The sequence below is a fragment of the Fundulus heteroclitus genome, chromosome 19 (genome assembly GCF_011125445.2).
Source record: "Fundulus heteroclitus isolate FHET01 chromosome 19, MU-UCD_Fhet_4.1, whole genome shotgun sequence".
Lineage (NCBI taxonomy): Eukaryota > Metazoa > Chordata > Actinopteri > Cyprinodontiformes > Fundulidae > Fundulus > Fundulus heteroclitus.
Window position 1 is genome coordinate 26,050,472 of NC_046379.1, and position 19,431 is coordinate 26,069,902.

At 39.7% G+C, this 19,431-nt stretch overlaps 1 protein-coding gene and 1 long non-coding RNA gene across 2 annotated transcripts; both read right to left on the minus strand.

The window, feature by feature from the left end:
• LOC105939559 (immunoglobulin lambda-1 light chain) lies at positions 1-13,610 on the minus strand. Its single transcript, XM_036150976.1, has 8 exons — positions 13,601-13,610; positions 13,519-13,557; positions 10,295-10,579; positions 7,831-7,958; positions 696-1,032; positions 571-603; positions 358-464; positions 1-259 (listed from the first exon to the last, which is right to left on the minus strand). Exons 1-8 carry the CDS (start codon positions 13,608-13,610, stop codon positions 233-235), a joined length of 966 nt encoding a protein of 321 aa, XP_036006869.1. The 3' UTR covers positions 1-232.
• On the minus strand, positions 5,825-6,485 carry LOC118567055. The gene is made up of 2 exons (XR_004933447.1): positions 6,158-6,485; positions 5,825-5,949 (listed from the first exon to the last, which is right to left on the minus strand). It is a non-coding gene; the product is annotated as an uncharacterized LOC118567055 (long non-coding RNA).
• Positions 13,611-19,431: the final 5,821 nt, after the last annotated feature.

The following is a 19,431-nucleotide window of genomic DNA, read 5'->3' on the forward strand; positions in this document are numbered from 1 at the left end:
CTAGAATTATTTAAAACTTTTTTTTTTATTGAAGAGCATATGGAGATAAAAAAAAAGCAATTACTAAGGAAGTATCAAGAAAAAAAATACAAATGTTGACTTATTTGCATGTCACCTATCAATTCTATGAAGTAACATGAAACATCCAAAGATTTGCTTCTGGTTATACAGAATAACAGCAGATCGGGTTTAGTATGTACAGGGAGGAGGAATCAAAGCTTCAGGTCGGCTCTCACTTGCTGTGTTTTCCACGTTTTCCCTGAAAAATACATCAAAATATTCTCTCTCAGCGTCAGAAGCTCTTCGTATCAAATGCAGAACAATTGATCAGAACCACCAGGGTTGCTCTGGACAGACCTGCAGCTTCCACACCAGAAAGCAGACGAAGGCTCCGTAGAGGCAGCTCTTGACGATCAGGACGCCGTAGGAGAGTTTGGCGTTCTGGTGGACCTTCAGATATTTCTCTGCAGGAAACAGAGCAGTTCAGACTTTCCCAACGCCATCGACATCCCGCAGACATTATATTCTCTGCGCTTTAAGAGTGAAGAACAGCAAGATGTTGCAGTTTACCTCGGGTAATGCCTGAGTCTGTTGATGGTTGTGCTGGAAGAATAAAGAGGTTAGACATGATGAGACGTTGAGAAATGTAATCAAAAAGAGTTCGTTGAGGATAAACGTGTGTTAAAGGAACGTACATGAGATGGTAGCATTGTAAAGGTTGGTATCCGTTCCATCAAAGAAGCTGACAAAGCACATAAATACATTATTGGGTTTATTCCAGTCTCTGAGAGGGACCTTCAGCCGGCTGGTGATTTTGTAATAGTTTCCATCCCTCTTGGCGTTGGTGTCAGTCGCCACACCATTAGTGATGTTCTGGCCATTAAGCTGCCAGAACACGCTGACATGATCGGGGTAGAAATCAGAGGCCACACAGACCAGCGTCTTCTTCTTCTTGCCGTCTCGTCCCTTGCATTCTTTTTCTGAAGGTTGAAGCACTGTCACATTCGGGTGTTTGATAGTAATTGTCTGGATCTGAAAGAAGAGTGAAAGACAATTAACTCAGTCAAAGCTCTAATCTGACTATTTGGATATGTGAACTTGGATGTGAGTGTAGGGATGTTTTTCTTCTGTCTTTGTTGTCATCAGTTTTAAATGTTTACAGACATGCAGCAACGTGGTTGAGAACATCAACTAATAATAGACTGTCAGACCCAATGAGGAAGACCCATAAGGAGGTCCATGTTCTTAAAAGTATGGATCAGCTAAAATCTAAACTATCTTCTCAGCCCTTGTATGTTTATGACAATTGTAAATTTCAATCCATTACAGGCAAAAAAAGGAATTAACCAATAAAAAGATAATACCTGATTGGTATAGTTAGTAATAAAAGACATTATTATTACATAAAGAGCAACTTCACTGAATACTCTTGACTATAATAATCATGTATTTTGGTTTGTTTTGCTTCCTTTTTTGCATTCTTTGAAGTAACCTCTTCTGGCTTTTATGACAGTGAGGCACATTTACAATATATATATTTAGCTTGAAAACAGAACCCATCTTTGCAGTTCTTTACATTATTTCAGCAATGATCCAAATAAATGCAACATCAAACAACACAGCAAGCGGACAGAGTCAGCACAACATATTAACGACCTTTGTATTCTTAAACAGAGAAATCCCAGACGCACACAAACAGATATTATACACTATCAGCACACAAACCACATGATTACCACAAACAAATTTTTTTTTTTTTTCCTTAGACGGTCTTACCCAGGACTGTTAGTTTGGTTCCTTTTCCAAATTCGGCAGGGTATGAGCCAGAGCACAACGCTCAGTCACAGTTAAAAAACTGATTAAGATCTAAGAGGTTTGAGGTTCTTTGTAACTTCATTTTTCAACAATATGATTCCTCTACATTTATAATTTGAAACACAAAAAACCCCCACAAATGTTACTCATTTGTCCAACGGTCAGAATCACTAACAAACTCCCATATCTTCACAGCTCTCAACTAATTTTGCATCGCAGTTCTCCGGCTGTAGATCGGCTTTAGTTCTAATCACACATTTTTATATTTACTTCGCAACCTAATCCTTTACAGCAGCCGATCAGGATTCTGAGAAGTTATTTTTAAAGTTAATTTTCCAAATAACGAACAGGTGACTTTTGTATTTTCTTACCTAAAACTGTGAGTCTGGTGCCTCCGCCAAAGTAAGCAGGTTCATAGTTGGTCACACTGAGAAACGGCTGCAGGAAAAGCTGCTGAAGCTGTCAGCACTGAGAGCTAAAGGCTTACTTTTCTTTCCCCAAACAGAGCCGCAATACTGAAGTACTGAAATAAATGATTTGCCAGGATCCTAAACTTTAGTCTGTGGCCTCTTTGACAAGACATGATTAAAAACTTACCAGTAGAAATCATATCAATCGCTCCAGACTCAAACCCCACAGACTCAAACCCCTACTCCAAACTTTCATATGTCCATTTTTCTTTTTTTTTTATCCAGTAAATTTCTTCAACTTGAATTGCATGGGAAAAGAATTAGCCAGAGCGGTTCTAGTTTCCTTACCTAAGACGGTGAGTCGGGTGCCTCTGCCAAAGTAAGCGGGGTCGTAGTTGTTCACACTGAGAAACGGCTGCAGAAAAAGCAGCTGAGAACCAGCGGCCGTATATTCTCCTCTTATTTCACTACAACTAAACTGCTTGTGCCAAGACACATCTCAAAATGAGTCTGAGCTTTTGATTTTTGGCCTTTTTCAGAAGATTTCATCAAAAACCTCATTTCAAGAATCAAACGCGCCACTCTCTGTCAGCACTCAGTAGACCCATTTGCCGTTAAAATCTTTCATTTGAGCGTTTTCTCTTCTTTCCTGCTACTCAAAATGAATTTCCTTTTAAAAAAAAAACGTGAGTTTTTCTCAGTTTCTTACCTAAAACGGTGAGTCTGGTGCCTCTGCCAAAGTAAGCAGGGTTGTAGCCGTCCACACCGATAAGCAGCTGCAGAAAAAGCTGCAGATGCCTTCAACCTTCTGTCTCTCTAACTAAAACTAACCCCTTTGTGCAAACATGCACAGAGCAGCATGGGGACTGTACAGAGGAGAATTATTTGTAAACTGCCTAAATGATCTGTTTGTGGTCTTTTTACGGGAAAAAAATACACTCCACAGACACACTCCAATGCCGAAAGCTTTCCACCTTTACAGTCAGTGCAGTCTTACCTAAAACGGTGAGTTTAGTTCCAGCTCCAAAGTAAGCTTCAGACTGGTAGTCACAGTGTTTCACAGAGCTGATAAAAACTGGCTCAGAGACGGATAATCTAGGCTTTGAGCCAAACATCTAGTAGCTGCACATCTTTGACGTGGGAATCATTGCTTTCATTCACACAATATGGCCTCTACTCTCCAGAAAAAGCTGATTCCATGCTTTAGAAATGTATTTTAAATGAAGCCCGGTTATGAGGAAAAAAAAAAGAGAGAGCTCCTTTCAGCTTGATGTTTGCTCATGTTTTAGTTTTCTCTTACCTAAAACGGTGAGTTTAGTTCCAGCTCCAAAGTAAGCTTCATTGCCGTAGGAGCACAGAGGCTCCGGACTGCAACACAAACCCTTCCCGCAGCTGCTCAGACTGGGAAACCTTCAGATTTCTGCCAACTTTAACACCTTGAGAAACTGTCTTGACGTTTTTTACATAACAATGCAACAATTTTTTTTTTGCCAACATTTTTGAGCCGTCATTTGGCATTGATATTACTTAACATGGCATGAAGATATTAACAGCTTTGATGTTATATTCACACCATTACATCAGTCAAGCTATAAAGCAGGTCATACTACTCAATAATTCAGACTTTGAAACAACTTCTTACCTAAAACAGTCAATTTAGTTCCTCCACCAAAGATAGCTTCAGACGTACTGTCACAGTGAGCAGGATCAGTGCCCAAAACAGCTCCACAGGCTGTTTTCCCTCTGCTCTTCTTCTGTTTAAAGTTACACTAAAATTTCATTTAAAACTAGCAAACGCTGAAGGAAAAAGCTCCTGAAGCAGGTTTCCATCGTTTCATTTACAAAGAAACCTTTGTCTTGTGAAATGAGCTCCTATCTGACACAGTTTGGGTAAAGAGTGAGCTGATCTTCAGCCGTGTTTGGTTTTTTTTTGCCGTTTTTGAGTGGATTTCTTACCTAAAACGGTCAACTTGGTTCCTGCTCCGAAATAAGCTTCAGCGGCACCACCAGTCACAGTGCACACCATCAGTACTCAAAACATCGCGAGGTGCTTCATTCTTTGCTGCATTACGTTTTAGTTTCTATGTATTTTCCTTGCCTGTCTTAAATCGCTTTTCACATCCCCCTCAACACAAACTTTTCACTTTTTAAAACTTATATTTAGAATTAAAAAAACCACAAAGATTTTCCAGGGTAAGAGGAGAGTTTTGCTTGCTTGTGCAGGAATCAAACCTGCAGGCTTTACTCACCCAGGACGGTCAGTTTTGTTCCCTGGCCGAAGTAAGCCTCGTAGTTGGCACAGCAGTTATAGTTCAGAGTAAAAAGTGTTGAGCTCAGATAGCGAGGAGCTTAAGAGCGGCTCAGCTTTGACTGGAAATCTTTTAATGTTTGTTCTGATTGTTCAGGTTTTTTTTTTAAAAAACATGTTCAAATAACATGCGTATTTCTTATGACTCTTACCCAAAACTGTTAACTTTGTTCCTCCTCCGAAGTAAGCTTCACCACCACCAGTGGCACAGTGCACAGGATCAGTGTGCAAAACGCTCGCAACATGCAGCTTTTTGCATCGAGGTATTTAGAACTGTTGTACGTTTAAAGGTAATTTTCCCTCAAAAACAGCTAAACGGCTGCAGAAATCCCACAATCCTTCCCCCTGGCATCGGTTCACCATTCTGATTGACTTTGTTTGGACTTTACTCACCCAGAACAGTCAGTTTGGTTCCCTGGCCGAAATAGGCTTCTCTATTAGCACAGAGCTGCAGCTTCATATCAGAAACTATATCAGGAACTACTGGGTAGAATATTAACTAGAAAGACTTGCACATGTGCTGCTCATCTAAGCACATGTACAGTTTAGAAATGTGGTGATATGTTTCATTCCTGGAAACCGTACTCACCCAAAACTGTTAGCTTGGTTCCTTTTCCAAAGTAAGCTTCGTTTAGATTGCCACAGTGCAGCGATACTGAACGTTAACCTTTCTAGCTGTCAGATTTATGTGGACAACAACGGCATTAAGGCTTAATTAAGTGTAACCTATCAGAACACAGCATGAAAGCTAAATAATTACCTAACACCGTCAGTCTGGTTCCTCGGCCGAAGTAAGCAGGATCTCCGAGGTTCACAGTGTTTTGAGTACAGCTCAATATGTCAAAACGCTTCAACTGAACACATTGTTATTATGCTCAATCTAACTATTATTTTAGCTGCAGAACTGAACACGGGAGAAGTCCAACTTACCCAAAACTGTGAGTTTTGTTCCTTTGCCAAAGTAAGCTTCAGCATTGTCACAGTGCAGCAATACTGAACATGAACCTTTCTAGCTGTCATATTTGTGTGAAACCGTCCATTATGAGTACAAACCGTCAACATAAAGGCTTGATTAAGTGTAACCCATCAGAACACAGTATTAAAGATAAATAATCACCTAAAACTGTCACTTTGGTTCCTCGGCCGAAGTAAGCAGGTTCTCCGTAGGTCACAGTGTTTTGGCTACAGCTCAATATGTCGAAACGCTGAAAACTAAACAACTGCTTGTTTGAGTCTAATCTATAAATAACTTCAGTTTAAATCTAATTCGGTGAACTGAAGAAGGGAGAAGTCCAACTTACCCAAAACTGTGAGTCTTGTTCCTTTTCCAAAGTAAGCTTCAGATCCAGTGTCACAGTGAATTTCTCATCCACCAAAAAGTCCAAAAAGCTTCCAGAATCATCTTCTTCAGACACGCTGCATTAACACAGATCATCAGGAAAGGTTAGACATGCAGGATGAGCTTCTTGATGTTTAAAGAATTGGTGATTTAAGAAGACAAGGAACGCATGATCCAAATGCTGCACATATGAACCCAAAGATCTCTTTATAAAACATGTTTCTGATGCAGATTCTGCACATTAAATCAGCTTTTAATGCCTAGTTGAGCCTCCATCCTGCCCACCTTCACATGATTCATTTTCCTGCTCTCTGAGGCGCTCTGAGATCCACTCAGCCGTCTACATAATGGATGTTAATGGGAGGAGGTTTTTGTACGGCGCCTCTATGGGGTTGTATCACCGTGGCCCCCTGTCCCCACGGTGAAAAAGCATCACACAAAAACCCGGCGCCTCTGTCTCTCCCCCCTCTCCGCCTCCCCCAGCCCGCCTCCCCGTATCTCGGCCTCCATCTCTGTGCGTCTCTGCGGGAGCAGCTGTGCGGCTCGGGCTGGCTGCTGCTATTTCTGTGACAGCTAAGAAAAGAAGGGGAGGAAGCTGCTGTTTGTTTTTGTTTGTCTGGAGCTGCTCGCAGGAAGTGACATCTCCGCTGGTCACGGCTCTTCAGCCAATCAGTCAGCAGAGAGAAACATCTACGACGAGAACAAAGGTGTTGATCTTGTGATTCCTGAACGGACTATCAGAATAGTTGGTATGATAAAAAGAACAGAATCCTTTCAGGATTAAAATAAAACCCTGTCAAAGCTCCAACCTTCTTCTGAGGTGTGCCTCTAACAGCGTTGCACATCTAGAGAAAGTTTTCCTCATCCTTCTTTGTCAAATAGATCAAATTTCTCAGTCAGACTCACAATTGGATTAAGCTCTGGACTTTGACTGGGCCATTCAGGTACAAGCATAACATTTTTTTTTACCAGGTTTTAGCTCCATTCATTTTCCGTCACAAACTACACTGCAAAAACGGATCTAAAAACAAGTAAAATGTTCTTAAAGTTAGCCTATTTGTCCTTCATTTGACCCAGTAAATAAGATTATCTGCCAATGGAATGAGTATCTTTACCCCTAAAATAAGATAATTAGACATCCTGCACTTGAAATAAGATGGTGGAGATGAATTGTTCCTATTTTAAGAGGAAAAATCTTCTTCCATTGGCAAATAGTCTTATTTACCTGCTCAAATCAAGGACAAATACACTTATTTTAAGAAAATTTTAACTTATTTTTAGTTCTGTTTTTGCAGTGTATGGCCAAGTTCTCTGTGCCAATGAAATGATTCACTTGTAATCTCATATGAAACCAGTAGAGGTCAGTAAAAGATGCTCATTTTAACTTTATTTTCACCCTATCAAGGGCAATGCAGGATTATGGCAAACCCAAAATGTGGAGATGACAGAAAGAGAGAGAGACAGACGTGATGAGCAGATCAGGATAATGTTGCAAAACAGGAAAACTACGCTGCTGACAGCTGCTCTGCAATCTGAATTGATCAGCTTTGTGGCTTCCAGGAAACATGACTGAGCTCTGAAGAGGAAGGTTTCATTCCTTAATCCTACAAGTCTCTAAAAGTTTGCTTTGTTTAAAACCAGTATTCTCTGAATTATACCTCATATCCCTCTGAAATGTCTTCCCGCGTTGAACTTTCTCATCACTCCAGCTTCCTAATGCCTTTGTTGTATTCTCCTGAGGTTGTTGTCAAGCAGCTGAGGCAGTCTGGAGCACTGTGGTGCTTAGAAGCGCAGAAATACATAGCAGAGTCTCCGGCCTCCACAGGGTGAATCTGGAGAGAGCTTCTCAGCAGCTCTGGTCGGGTCATGGTATATTTGGACAGACTGAAAGGCGCTTCAATGCTCGATGTGTTTTTACCAGGAGAATATATCAGTAACTGCAGTTCCCCGCTGCTCGCTTGCCTGTACCAGTACATGTAGTAGTGCTGATCATTGTCCTGCTCACACCGGAGGGTCACACTCTGCTCTCCGTCTCTGGTGAACACAGATGGAGGCTGGTGAATACTGACAGCAGCAGCTGAGAAATCTGGACAGCAAGAGAAAAACTCAATGAAACATGTTGTTTTTAATCAATGAGGAAAGGAAAATGCAGCTTCTCCGCCGCAGAGGAGTTTTTCTTACCAGGCAAGAATAAAAGTGCAATAAAAACCACCTGCTTCATTCCTGCATTGATTATGCTGCTTTAACTGGTGCTGCTGCTATAAAATATAACCAAAGAAGGTCTGACCCTCCTCCCTCCTTCAAACAGAAGATATGAATGAGCTTCTCTCTTTAGCTGCAGTCTGGAGGCAAACCAACTGTCTTAAAGGGGCAGTGCCGAGATATTTGAGGTGAGGTTATGTTAAAAAGGTCATAATGAAAGATGCAACAATATGCACTGATATGATTTCTTCGACCACTTTCAAACCACTTCTGAGACGCTGCATTAAATGGACAGACCCCGATTTTGAAGTGAGGTTATTGTAAAATATTACAGTTAGCATCTTACCTGCAGCAGAAAACTCTTGTCGTCTTTATTTAGTATGAATCCAGATTGGCTGGTGGAGTTGTTTTAAGTGAGTACGAGTCAACTGTGTTTGTCTTTCTCAGTGTAGTTAGAGTCAGTCTGGATTCTTAATGAAAGAAGATGCTTATAAGCTTTAAACATAACCTAACAGCAAAAATATCCAATTATCCATTTAAAAAGATGATTCAAAAGATTGTCCATCCAATTTACAATCCAGATAAATGTATTTATTGTTTTAGACCGATTGTAACAATAATATAGTTTTACTTACAAGGGGTCAAGTCGTAGTTAGTTACTACATTTAATGATTGCCATATTTGATGCATTATCCTTCTTTACATTCTCTCCTCTGCAGGGAAGTGAATCATTCTTCATTGTTGTTTTGGAAATTGTTATGAAAATTTCTTGCCTTTGGCTTCACAACAACAACAATAACATGTGGTATCATCTATGAGAGGGAAATTATTCCAGATCTTTTGAACAACAACTTATAAACTCTGTTGCGCAATGTGAGCCTGAAGTGGGGAATGGTGAACAGTGTCAGAAGATCTAATGGTGAATAGTTTATTCATACTGCATGTTATATGAGAAGGGCACAAGCTTAATAGTAATAGTGAAGATTGGGGTTTCACCTTGTGGAGCACTGAAGAGCTTATTACCAAAATGTTAAGATATATTCGGAATTCAGTTTTTAGATTGCGAAAAAATATGAAACAAGACTTTTGTGGCTTTGCAGATTCTTTTATCAAGATGAACTTAGATATAATAACATAAAAAAATGTAACGACACATACACCTTTTATTTATTATTTTACAAACCAGTCCAGTTTAAAAGGGATCTAGAGCCACAATTGGATGTTGGTGAGAAACCTGCATGGCAGAGCTTTTCATCCGCTCAGGCATGGACTAGTACATCTCTACTGTAGTAGTCCTGAGGTGGTTGTATTAGATTGTGTGTCAGGGAAATATATGGTGGTCTATATGTGTCCTTCCATAACAGTGGAAAAAAAGTTGTACCCAAGACTTAAAAGATTAACTAATGACCATAATCACCAAACATTAAAAAGATGTTTAAAAAAAACATTCATACTTATTCTTGAGTTTCAAGCTGTGTTCAGATGAGCAAATGTATGAAACTAAGGACGTATCTTGGTGCAGTATTGGGGAAAAATTATCAGGGTGTCAGAGATTAATGGTCCATCTTTATTGTTTAAGATTTGGGGAGCCAATAGGAATCCTCCAATGCCAGACCCTTCCATTAGCTTCTAAATTAGCTTTTAAAAAAAATCACAATTATTGTGTCTTGATCCACATGTTATCATATTGATGTAAAACATGTTTGAGAACTCTGTTTGGAGCCTGTGAAAGGTTTCATGTGTTGATTCCACCAACTCCAAAAGAACAATTTGGTATCTGGAAAGCCTTTATTGCCTACGTAGAAGAAAATGTATCAAAAGAACTGTTCCTGTAATAACTCTCAGAGACATACTGGACCATTTGTGAAACCTCTATAAGCAGAATTACATCTTTTAGACTAGGACGGATTAGACAGTCTATGCCATAGTATTCTTGAGAATCAAGTAATTTTCAGATTTTTCTCAGAACAGTTTGCTTCCCTTTCTCATAACAATCACCTCCTCATTCTTCCAGCTAGCACTGCACTCATTACTAATATATAAGATCCATGTGGAACCACAGTAAAATTTTCATTGGTGAAGAATATGTGACGATGACAGTTTCCAGCATTTTCACTGCCGTTGCTGTTGTTTTAATGTCTAACAAGCCACAGCTCCTTCCTGTCTGAGTACCACAGACGGTCTTGTTATTTGTATGACTGTTTGATCTGTGTGCATCACTGTGACTGGCAGCACAGTAGTAGGTGCTGCTGTCATTCAGAAACAACTCGGAGATTCGAAGAGAAAACATATTGTTTGAGGCCTCAAGCTTAGACCGGAAACGTCCGACAGATTCTTCGTATTCTTTGAGGATGAACTCCATTTGGGCTCCATGGCACTTTTGACGGTACCAGAGCATGGTTTGGCTGCCCATGCTGTACCCTGTCCCCATCCTGCACTCCAGCGTCACTGCGTCTCCTGGGCGAGAAAATAGATCCCCAGACTGAAGAACCACAAGAGTGAAACCTGCAGGACAGAAAGAGGGATGTTTCAGAAAGTTTCATCTTCAGACAAATCTAAGCGAATTAACTCATAGATAAAATACATGGGTAGACCGCAACTGTTCAGCAACTCCATCTACCTGAGTGCAACCAAAGTGAAAGACAAATGACAGCCACAAACATGTTAGTGATGATCTGCCTCCAGCTAAATGAAGGAGGGGATGAAACCGTGTCTCTGTTTAACAGGAACCATGAAGTCACATGATCATGTTGCTACAGGATGTGTGAGATATTTTACTCTCCTTCACAAAATCTCCAAGGTCGTTTAAACTCAGCATTGCTTTAGAAAAACAACAACATGTTTAGTTTCATTTGTTAAAGTAACATGAAAGACATGTGAATTCCGTGTTTTTTTAAATGGAATTGTTTTGAAAGATTTTGACATAGTAATGTGGGAAACCCATAAGATTACATTAGACATTACATTACATTCGTTTGAAACCCATTTCATTTGCATGTGATGTCCACGTTTGTACATTTTATCTTCAATAAGCCTTCAACTCAACATGAGACATCCATTTTCCTGTCTGCTCTTGAGTCCAGTCATCCCACAGATCATGACACTTCAATATCCATGTGAAACTACTAGGATTACTTGCTACGTCCAATTGAAACCAATGGAATTATAGATACAATCAAAATTGGAGTTTTCTTCTGGAAATGCGATTGTTCTCATAATGCACATAAAAGTATCTAAAAAATTCAGTTGACTTCATTTTTAACCTGTTTTAGTTTCCATGGCCTGAATAACTGAGAATGTGCACAGGCAATGGGATTACACTTGAATCCAGTTGATAGCTTATTATGCTGATGTGAAGCCCACTGGATCAGAAGCAATATCCAGGAAAAACCCACGTAATTAAGTGCAATCTCCATTTAAAAAATTTGGGATTACATCTGATTTCCATGTGATGCCCATTAATTGCATGTCATGTCCATGAAAATCAATAGCACCATTTTTTTCTTTCAGTAAACCATGCTAAACCAATGGGACTACATGTAATGTCCACCTGAATCTGGTCGTATTACATGGTATATCCATGTGAAACCGCATAAGAATTACACATAATCCTTTTGTAAAAAAACAACCCTCAAGATGACTTTTAATATCCAGGTAAAACCTCATGCGATTCTGTGTAATGTTGATTTTAATACCATGGGATTACACATGATATGCATATGAAACACATGGAATTACATGTGATGTCCATGAGAATCCATTGGGATCTCTTGTGATGTTTTTGGGAAGCCAATGTGATTCAATGCAATGCCCACATGAAACATCCTAGGATGACATGAGATTACATGCAATGTCCATATGAAACCATTCAGTTGTATGTGATGTCCATCTTAAAAGGATGTCCTGTCAATGTGAAATCTTTTAATTACGTGCGATCACCATGTAATTCCTATGTGAAACCAATGGGGTTACATTGATACACATATGAAATACATGTGAAACTCATGGGATCACATGCATAGGGGTAAAGCTATATTTTCACTGAAGGTAATTATACATTATGAGTCCCATGCACCCAACATGACTTATTCATCTAGAGATGCGCAGCTTGGGGTTTGGTGATTTGTCCAAGGAGGTGGTGATGGGTGCAGAAGAATCAGACTCACAACCATCTGATTGCTGTCTCCTCTTGTAAATATTCCAAAGTCACCCATGCTCTTTCAAACACTAACCTCATTCTTATGTTGATATTATGTACAAAGCTAATCACAATTTCTGGGTTTTAACTTTATATTTGCTGTAATGGTCCTTCATGACTTCTCTTTGGCTTATGTGTTTTTATTGCAAATACAGAAGACAAGTAATCTCTGTCTGTTAAATATTTAATTTAACTACATTTAAGGTCAAACGAGCTGGGTATCGACTCTTAATAATTCCTTTAATAAAGTTAAATAAATATGAGGCATGTAGGCTAAGTTGTATCTGTGTGTGTAAAAATATGACATGGGCAGTGAATTTCAATACGTAAATAGCAGACATCTTGTCATCAGATCTGTAGTCTCATTAATCTCATTAACTTTCCAAGAATATTATCATATATCACATTGGCCTCATGCAGTTTTGTTTGATATTTCTTATGACCATACTCTCTGCTGTAGGTTTTATTTTGACTACAAATATTTTATAACTCTTTTTCTGATTATAGATTTAAGCCGAATAGTCAGTAGTTACTCAGAATTCTGAAGATAACTCATTTGACCCATACCTGCTGAATTTGTCAGGGTAACCTGTCTTGTTAAAACACAAGGTAATACAGTGCAGATGAGATTTTCCGATAAAAGTACAGATTATGTAATCAAGACAAACATATTGTGCTTGCTGTGTAAATAAAATAAAATACAATAAAATAAGGGTAATGTAAGTTTCAAATTTGACCCACCAAGGTTTGCTTAAAGACTGGTTGTGATTCACTCATCTATTCTTTAATCAGTTTATAGTAATTATGTTGCTTTATTAATCTGAATAATTTTGTAAAACTCACCTAAGATACATTCTTGTTTTGAGCTGATTTTTGCCCAGGTGATGCAAGACAAAGCAAATTTATTTGTAAAGCACATTTCAGTACAAAGACAATGCAATGTGCTTTACATAATGCGGTAGTTTAATACTTTGTTCTGTTGTTGCCAGTTTGATTGTTTGAGAAAACAACCTGTAGTGCTGAAGATTATTAAAACTCTGCATTAGACAACATATCACTATTCATTTAAAATAGGTATACATGATGTTCAGGCTGTGCCTGTAATAAATCTCAACAAAGGTGCCCTTTTTCTCCACTTGAGCACCTGCCCCCCAAAATGCCCGCGCACGCCACTGCCTGGACAACCCTCTGAACTTCTGCCAGGCACTGAAATTGATAACACAGATTTCTGTTGCTGGAGGTTCACCTGCTGTGTGATTCCCAGCAGCCTCCAGTGTAGTGGTGGCTGTTGGGCTCTGCCTTTAACCTAGATTCAGAGAGGAGATAACGTGAGGCCATAGGTGGAAGTTTTTGTTCAGGGCTGGTGGATGTTTGACACAGTGTGCTTCCCTTGAAGCACAGAAGTATGTAGCCGTGTGCTCGGCTTTCACACCGACTATGGAAAGGGAGAGGTTTTTCTTGGCCGCCGCTAAATCTCCACCTAACTTAAAATGTTTCCTGAACATTCCTTCCACGCTGTCGTTACTGATCTGTCCGTATCCATATCCGACGAGTTTCAGGGCCTCGTCTCCGGGCGTCTTCTGGTACCACAGTACGACTCTGTGTTCTGACTTGGAGTGTGAGCAGAAAATCTGGACGTCAGCGCCCGTGTTGCTGAAGACATTAGAGGGAGACTGATGGATGTGAACCCCCAGAGAAAAACCTACAGAAACAGACAAATACTGTTGAAACGGCTAAATAAAAACACAGTGATTGAAGAAGTAAAGGATTTACATTACCTGCAAGGTAACAGAAAATTAACATAGAAATCATTTTGATTCTCTGCTGCAGATTTTGTTGTTGTGATGAGGACAAAGGATGATGTACAATGCGCTCACAAAAAAAAACACACAAGTAGAAGAACAAGGAAATCACGTCAGAGTCACATGACCGAATGAGAGCAGCTGGCTGAAAGTTGCTTCCTGACTCACTAGTCTCTGCATTTATATAGAACAGATAGCTCTCCTCAGCACAGAAATATAATTACCAAGCGCTCATACTAAACTTTTTTTTGTTCGATGTATGCTGTGTTTCATTAATCCTGGAAAACAACGAGATTTCCCACAGTTAATCTTTACTGGCAAGTCTTTTAATCCGCTGATGTCCCACAAAAAATCCTTTTCACCTCAGAAATCAAATAAATAAAACTAGAAACTGATTGAGACTAAATATTTCTATTCATCGAAGGGGATTTAATTCATATTTGTTATGACAATACAAATAAACAAAAATAAATAAATGGGGCAGACAAACTAAGATTCTATCTTCTTTCTGCTCCCTTTTTGCTCATGGGAATTGTATGACAGAAAGTGACTGTTTTTGTGATTTTTGCCATGGAGCAATAAATAAATAAATAAATAAACATGTACTTGTACAGCGCTTTATCAAGTCAGAACACCTCAAAGTGCTTTACACTACATTCAGTCATTCACCCACACATTCACATGCTGACGGTGGGGAGCCACATCTGTAGCCACAGCTGCCCTGAAAGACGGACCACCAGGTCCTCTGACCAAGACCAGCAGGCAAGGCGAGTGAAGTTTGTTGCCCAAGAGCACAGCGACCGAGACAGTTGGAGCATTGGGGGTTCGAACCGGCAACCGGGTAAACTCCTAGCTCATGCACCACTGATGCAATATTTCTAAGGGCCTCCAGATAGAAACATCAAAGGCAATGGTCATTAATCAGAATGTCTGTAAATTTTCTGGTTTATTTTCCCAGAAAATCCAGAAAAGTGACGGCCATTGTTCAACAAGAATACGCAGCAAGAAGGTCCCGGGTTTGAATCCTGGTCAGGGATCTTTTTGTATGCCGTTTACATGTTCTCCCCTTCCATGTGTAGTTCACTCCAGGTACTCCAGCTTCCTCCCACAGTCCAGAACCATGACTGTTGTGTTGACTGGTCTCTGGTTGTGTCTCTGTGATGGACTGGAGTCTGGTGACCTGTCCAGGGTGAACACTGCCTCTCCCACTAAAGATTGGCACTTCCCTCAAATAAAACCTCATATATTTTGTGAATGGTCTCCTCTCTGTATGATTAGTTATATCTTTTTTTGCTGCATGTATGATGTGGGGTTGTAAAGATGGGCCTTTGCAGCTAGTAGGGAAGCTCCCCTAAAGCTTTGTAGGTAGGATCAGCTGTTATTACTGATAAACAAATAGAGGCCTCTGTGTATTTCTGTGGTTGTCTTCCTTGCTCTAGAGATACTTAAATAAGATTATTAAAAAGGACTTCAACACACGGGAACGACAGTTGCATTAGGAAACACGTACATGCATGTAGTGACCACAATAAGGCTGCTGGGAAGACTGAAAACCACAGATGATAAAAAATATTGTGCAGTTTTTGTAAAGATCAGAGGTGTTTTTTTGTCATTGTGCTTTGCCTGCTGCGCAGAAGTAGAAAGCGCTGTGCTTTCCCTCTGCTGCGCTGATTATGAGAGAGGAGTTTTTTAACGTATTCACACTCAGATCTCCAGAAATGTTGAAATCCTTTTTGTACGTCTCCTCCATGGTGGTGTCCTTGAAGTACAAAAATCCGATGAGGTCCATGGCGGTGTCTCCAGATGGGCGCCGGTACCAGAGCATCTGTCTGTAGTCAGTTTTATCGTAGGTGCAGAACATCTCAACTCTGACATCAGGATTCATGATGAGATCAGAGTGAGAGCGATGGACCTCAAATGCCAGAGCAACACCTAAAAATTATTGTAATTTATTAAGAATTTATCGAGAAACCCCCCCCCCCCCAAAAAAAAAAAAATTCAAGTTTGCTCTATACTTGTTTTTGTTTTTTTTACCTGCCAGGCATGATAGGATGAGGATAGGAGTCATTTTACTTCTATAAATTAAGCATCAGCTGACAATCAACCAAACTTCAAAACAGATCGTTAGCAGTTTGTTTTTGCCAGAGGAATTGCTCTAAGATTCAAGACATGCCATAATAAGCAGCTGATGGTGTCGAGGATTTAACTGAAACCTCAAGAGGAAAGGGAAGTGACGAACAAAACCAAACCCTCAGTAACGACAGGTGAAGTCAAAGGCTTTCAGTCGAAGTCTTTCAGTAGGCTTTGACTGAAAAGAGCCATTAAATCAATATTTAATGGCTTAATCTTTGAGCATATGCTACTGGCAGGATCAACCAGCTAGCCCACTGATATGCACCGGGTCTGGGCCAAGTAGGGAATTTTGAATTACCCGCTTTGGGAGCAGTGGGCTGCCACCGTTTGGCTGCCCAGGTCTTGCTCAGAGACGCAGAGTGTCAGTCTGTGGGATTTGAACCAGTGAACTTGCAGCGTTCCCAGGACACAAGCGCCTTGCTTTAAGCACTGGCCTGCTTGCCATGATAATGATCATTTCATCCGATAAATGTTGTTGAGGTGAGATTTTGTACAAAATCTTCTTAGAAGAAAGCAATATCTGGTTGATCGGGATTATGTAATAGACTTTCTGAGAGTGACTTATGAGCATGTTTATGTTTCTTGAGTTGTATGTATTTATACCTTACTTGAAACAGATTTAATTACTATTTCTAACCGTTTTCCTTCTTCATTTGGTCATATCTAAACACTATCTTCAACTACAAGAAAGGAAAGTGCATTTGTTTTTTTGAATCAATCCCTGTCAAGAAAAACACAGACAGACATAGAGCACCATCCATCCCATGTTAGAATCTTTTGAAGGGAGCAACTGTGAAGTTAAAATGAGTTAAAGCTCTCCTATTTGATCTATAAAGAGCAAATTTGCAAAAATATGTGCTGTTTTGTATGCTGAAAAAGCACAATTGAAAACTCCTACTATATTTTGTAGATGTTTTTCTATATTTGATTGTATATTTTCTTCCCCTTTAGGGGCTGTGAGATAGCATATTTTGTGTACTTCAGGGGAAATATGTTTGTTCTGGAGGAGTCAAATAAACAGCGCCCTCTAGAGACGCAAAGGTTCGTGACTTGATGACGACACCTTTAGTGGCCATTTAAGATAAGAGATAAGATAAGATAGGGTTTATTGATGTCACATTGGAGAAATTCACATGTCACATCGGCTCAGTAATCAATAATCAGAAGAAGGTGCCAAAGTAGGACAAGGTGCATCGGTTATATACGGTGTGTCCTCGTTTATACAGTGGATCAAAAAAAAAAAAGAAGTAGATAAGAAAAATACGAATAATAATACAAAATAGAAAAAAGGCAGAGGATGCCTTATGTACATTCACGGTGACTTATATACATGTGTATTGACATATATTCAGGATTATTGCACAGTGTATTAAATAGAATTGCACATTAGTTATTGCACATTGGTTATTACAGTTAGAGTTACAGTTATGGTTACAGTTATAGTGCAGCATTGTAAAGTCTGATAGCAGCAGGGATGAATGACCTGCAGGGATGAATGACCTGCTGCTTCACTCCGTGAAGATTCTCTAAACCCCTCAACATGCAATGGTCTATTAAAGGCCTTTCTGTCAAACTTAGAATAATAGCAGTCTTCAAAAACACAGTTGAACAGTAACAATGCCCACATGGATAATTATAAAGTTAATAATGGTATAGTCTACCATGATAATGTTAAAATAATAACAGCACTCGACTGATTACCCATATGTATCAGTGGTATTTTAATGCAGAGATAAGAAAACGGAATCGCTGACAACACACATAGGTCTCTGACTGAACAGAGGAGGCAGCAGGTTTAGCTAAGCCTGGCTGTTCACCTGGTCTGGAGCAGGCTAGCAGCACACAACAAGTCACCATAGTAACTGATGTGCCACTGCTTTTGTGAAACTGAGTCCAGTTTGTAATAAAAGCAATTAGATCATGTTATGCATTTTGTTTTAAACCCTTGCGTATATATTTTTTTAATCAGACATCAAGAATGGCAAACCGGTCCATGCCTGCTGGATAACGCTGTCTCTTGTGGCCAGTTTGTAATATTAATGTTTTGTTTTTGAAATATCCCAGGCTTGTTCACTGATAATTTCTACTTGAAGCATTCAAGCACAAACGGAGTGAGTAGCAGTCAACATGGGGTTCACGCTGTTGCTCTGAGACGCTTGAACATGTGGTTTGAGGGAAACCAAGATCAAACATTAGATTGGTGAATTATTTCTTGACACCCAGCTCCCCCTAGCGGAAAGTTAAGAAAGTGCAGAGGCAGATTTTGATTAATTGGGTTTATTGGCAGGCAGTTTTTGTTCAGCTGTTAGATTTCCTCACATCACTGTGTTTGCTGACAGCACAGAAATACAGGCCACCGTCATCAGGCTGCAGGTCCTTCACAGTCAGAGCTCCGGTCTCTATGCTGTCTTTGACTGCTGAGTATTTGCTCTGAGGGCTCTCTCCGTAGTCAGGCTGGCCACCAAACGCCGTGTAAACAATCAGAGTCATGGTCTCCCCTGGACGCTGTCTGTACCAGTACATTTGATTATAAGTTATATCTTTCTTGTGGCTGCAATTCATCTCTGCAGACTTAAAACTCCAGCTGATTGTCGGCTCCTGGATGACATCCTGGCAGTAAACTGTGAGGAGAAGAAAACATTTCAGATTTGTATCTAGTAAAAGTCATTTAGCACTAAACATAAGTATTAACTGTGTAGCATCAGTTTTAATACATGAGATCAGAAGGCTACTCAATCCAACCTTGACTGAACACTGGCAATAATCTTCAATCTACAAAGTGTGTAGAACCCAAAATATAATTTCTCCCTAACCCATTAAAAGGGTTAAATTCTAAAAAATGAAAGTGTTTAAATTGACAAATTTAACCTGAACAAAAAAAAAAAAAATTCTTACTATACCTTGAATTGTGAACGAAGAGAAGAGAAATATGATGAGAACTTGCCACATTGCTTTAATTTTAAATGTTCAGTCATTAGAAGCTCCTATCCAACAGAGAGGTGCTGAATACCTGAGGGAGGATAAATAATGTGCTGCTTCACAGAAGATCCTCCCCTTTCAGAGAGAAAAAGAAATGCTTGAATAAAGCAAGCTGATCCAGGTGCAAAGCTGTGTGAGCTACACAACAAAGGGAGGAAAACACTGATAGGTTTTTGTCGTGAGGAGCAGCGATATGGAGCGTTGTGAGGCTGGCAGCACAGAAGTAAACTGCGCTGCTGTTCGGG

What these genes read in the sequence shown, in the direction of transcription:
- LOC105939559 (XM_036150976.1), bottom strand. An exon ending in ACATGTACTGGTACAGGCAA is followed by an intron (nt 1,033 to 7,830) that starts GCGAGCAGCGGG and finishes CTCTTCTTTCAG; the next exon opens with ATCCAGACAATTACTATCAA. An exon ending in AGACTCAGGCATTACCCGAG is followed by an intron (nt 465 to 570) that starts GTAAACTGCAAC and finishes TGTTTCCTGCAG; the next exon opens with AGAAATATCTGAAGGTCCAC.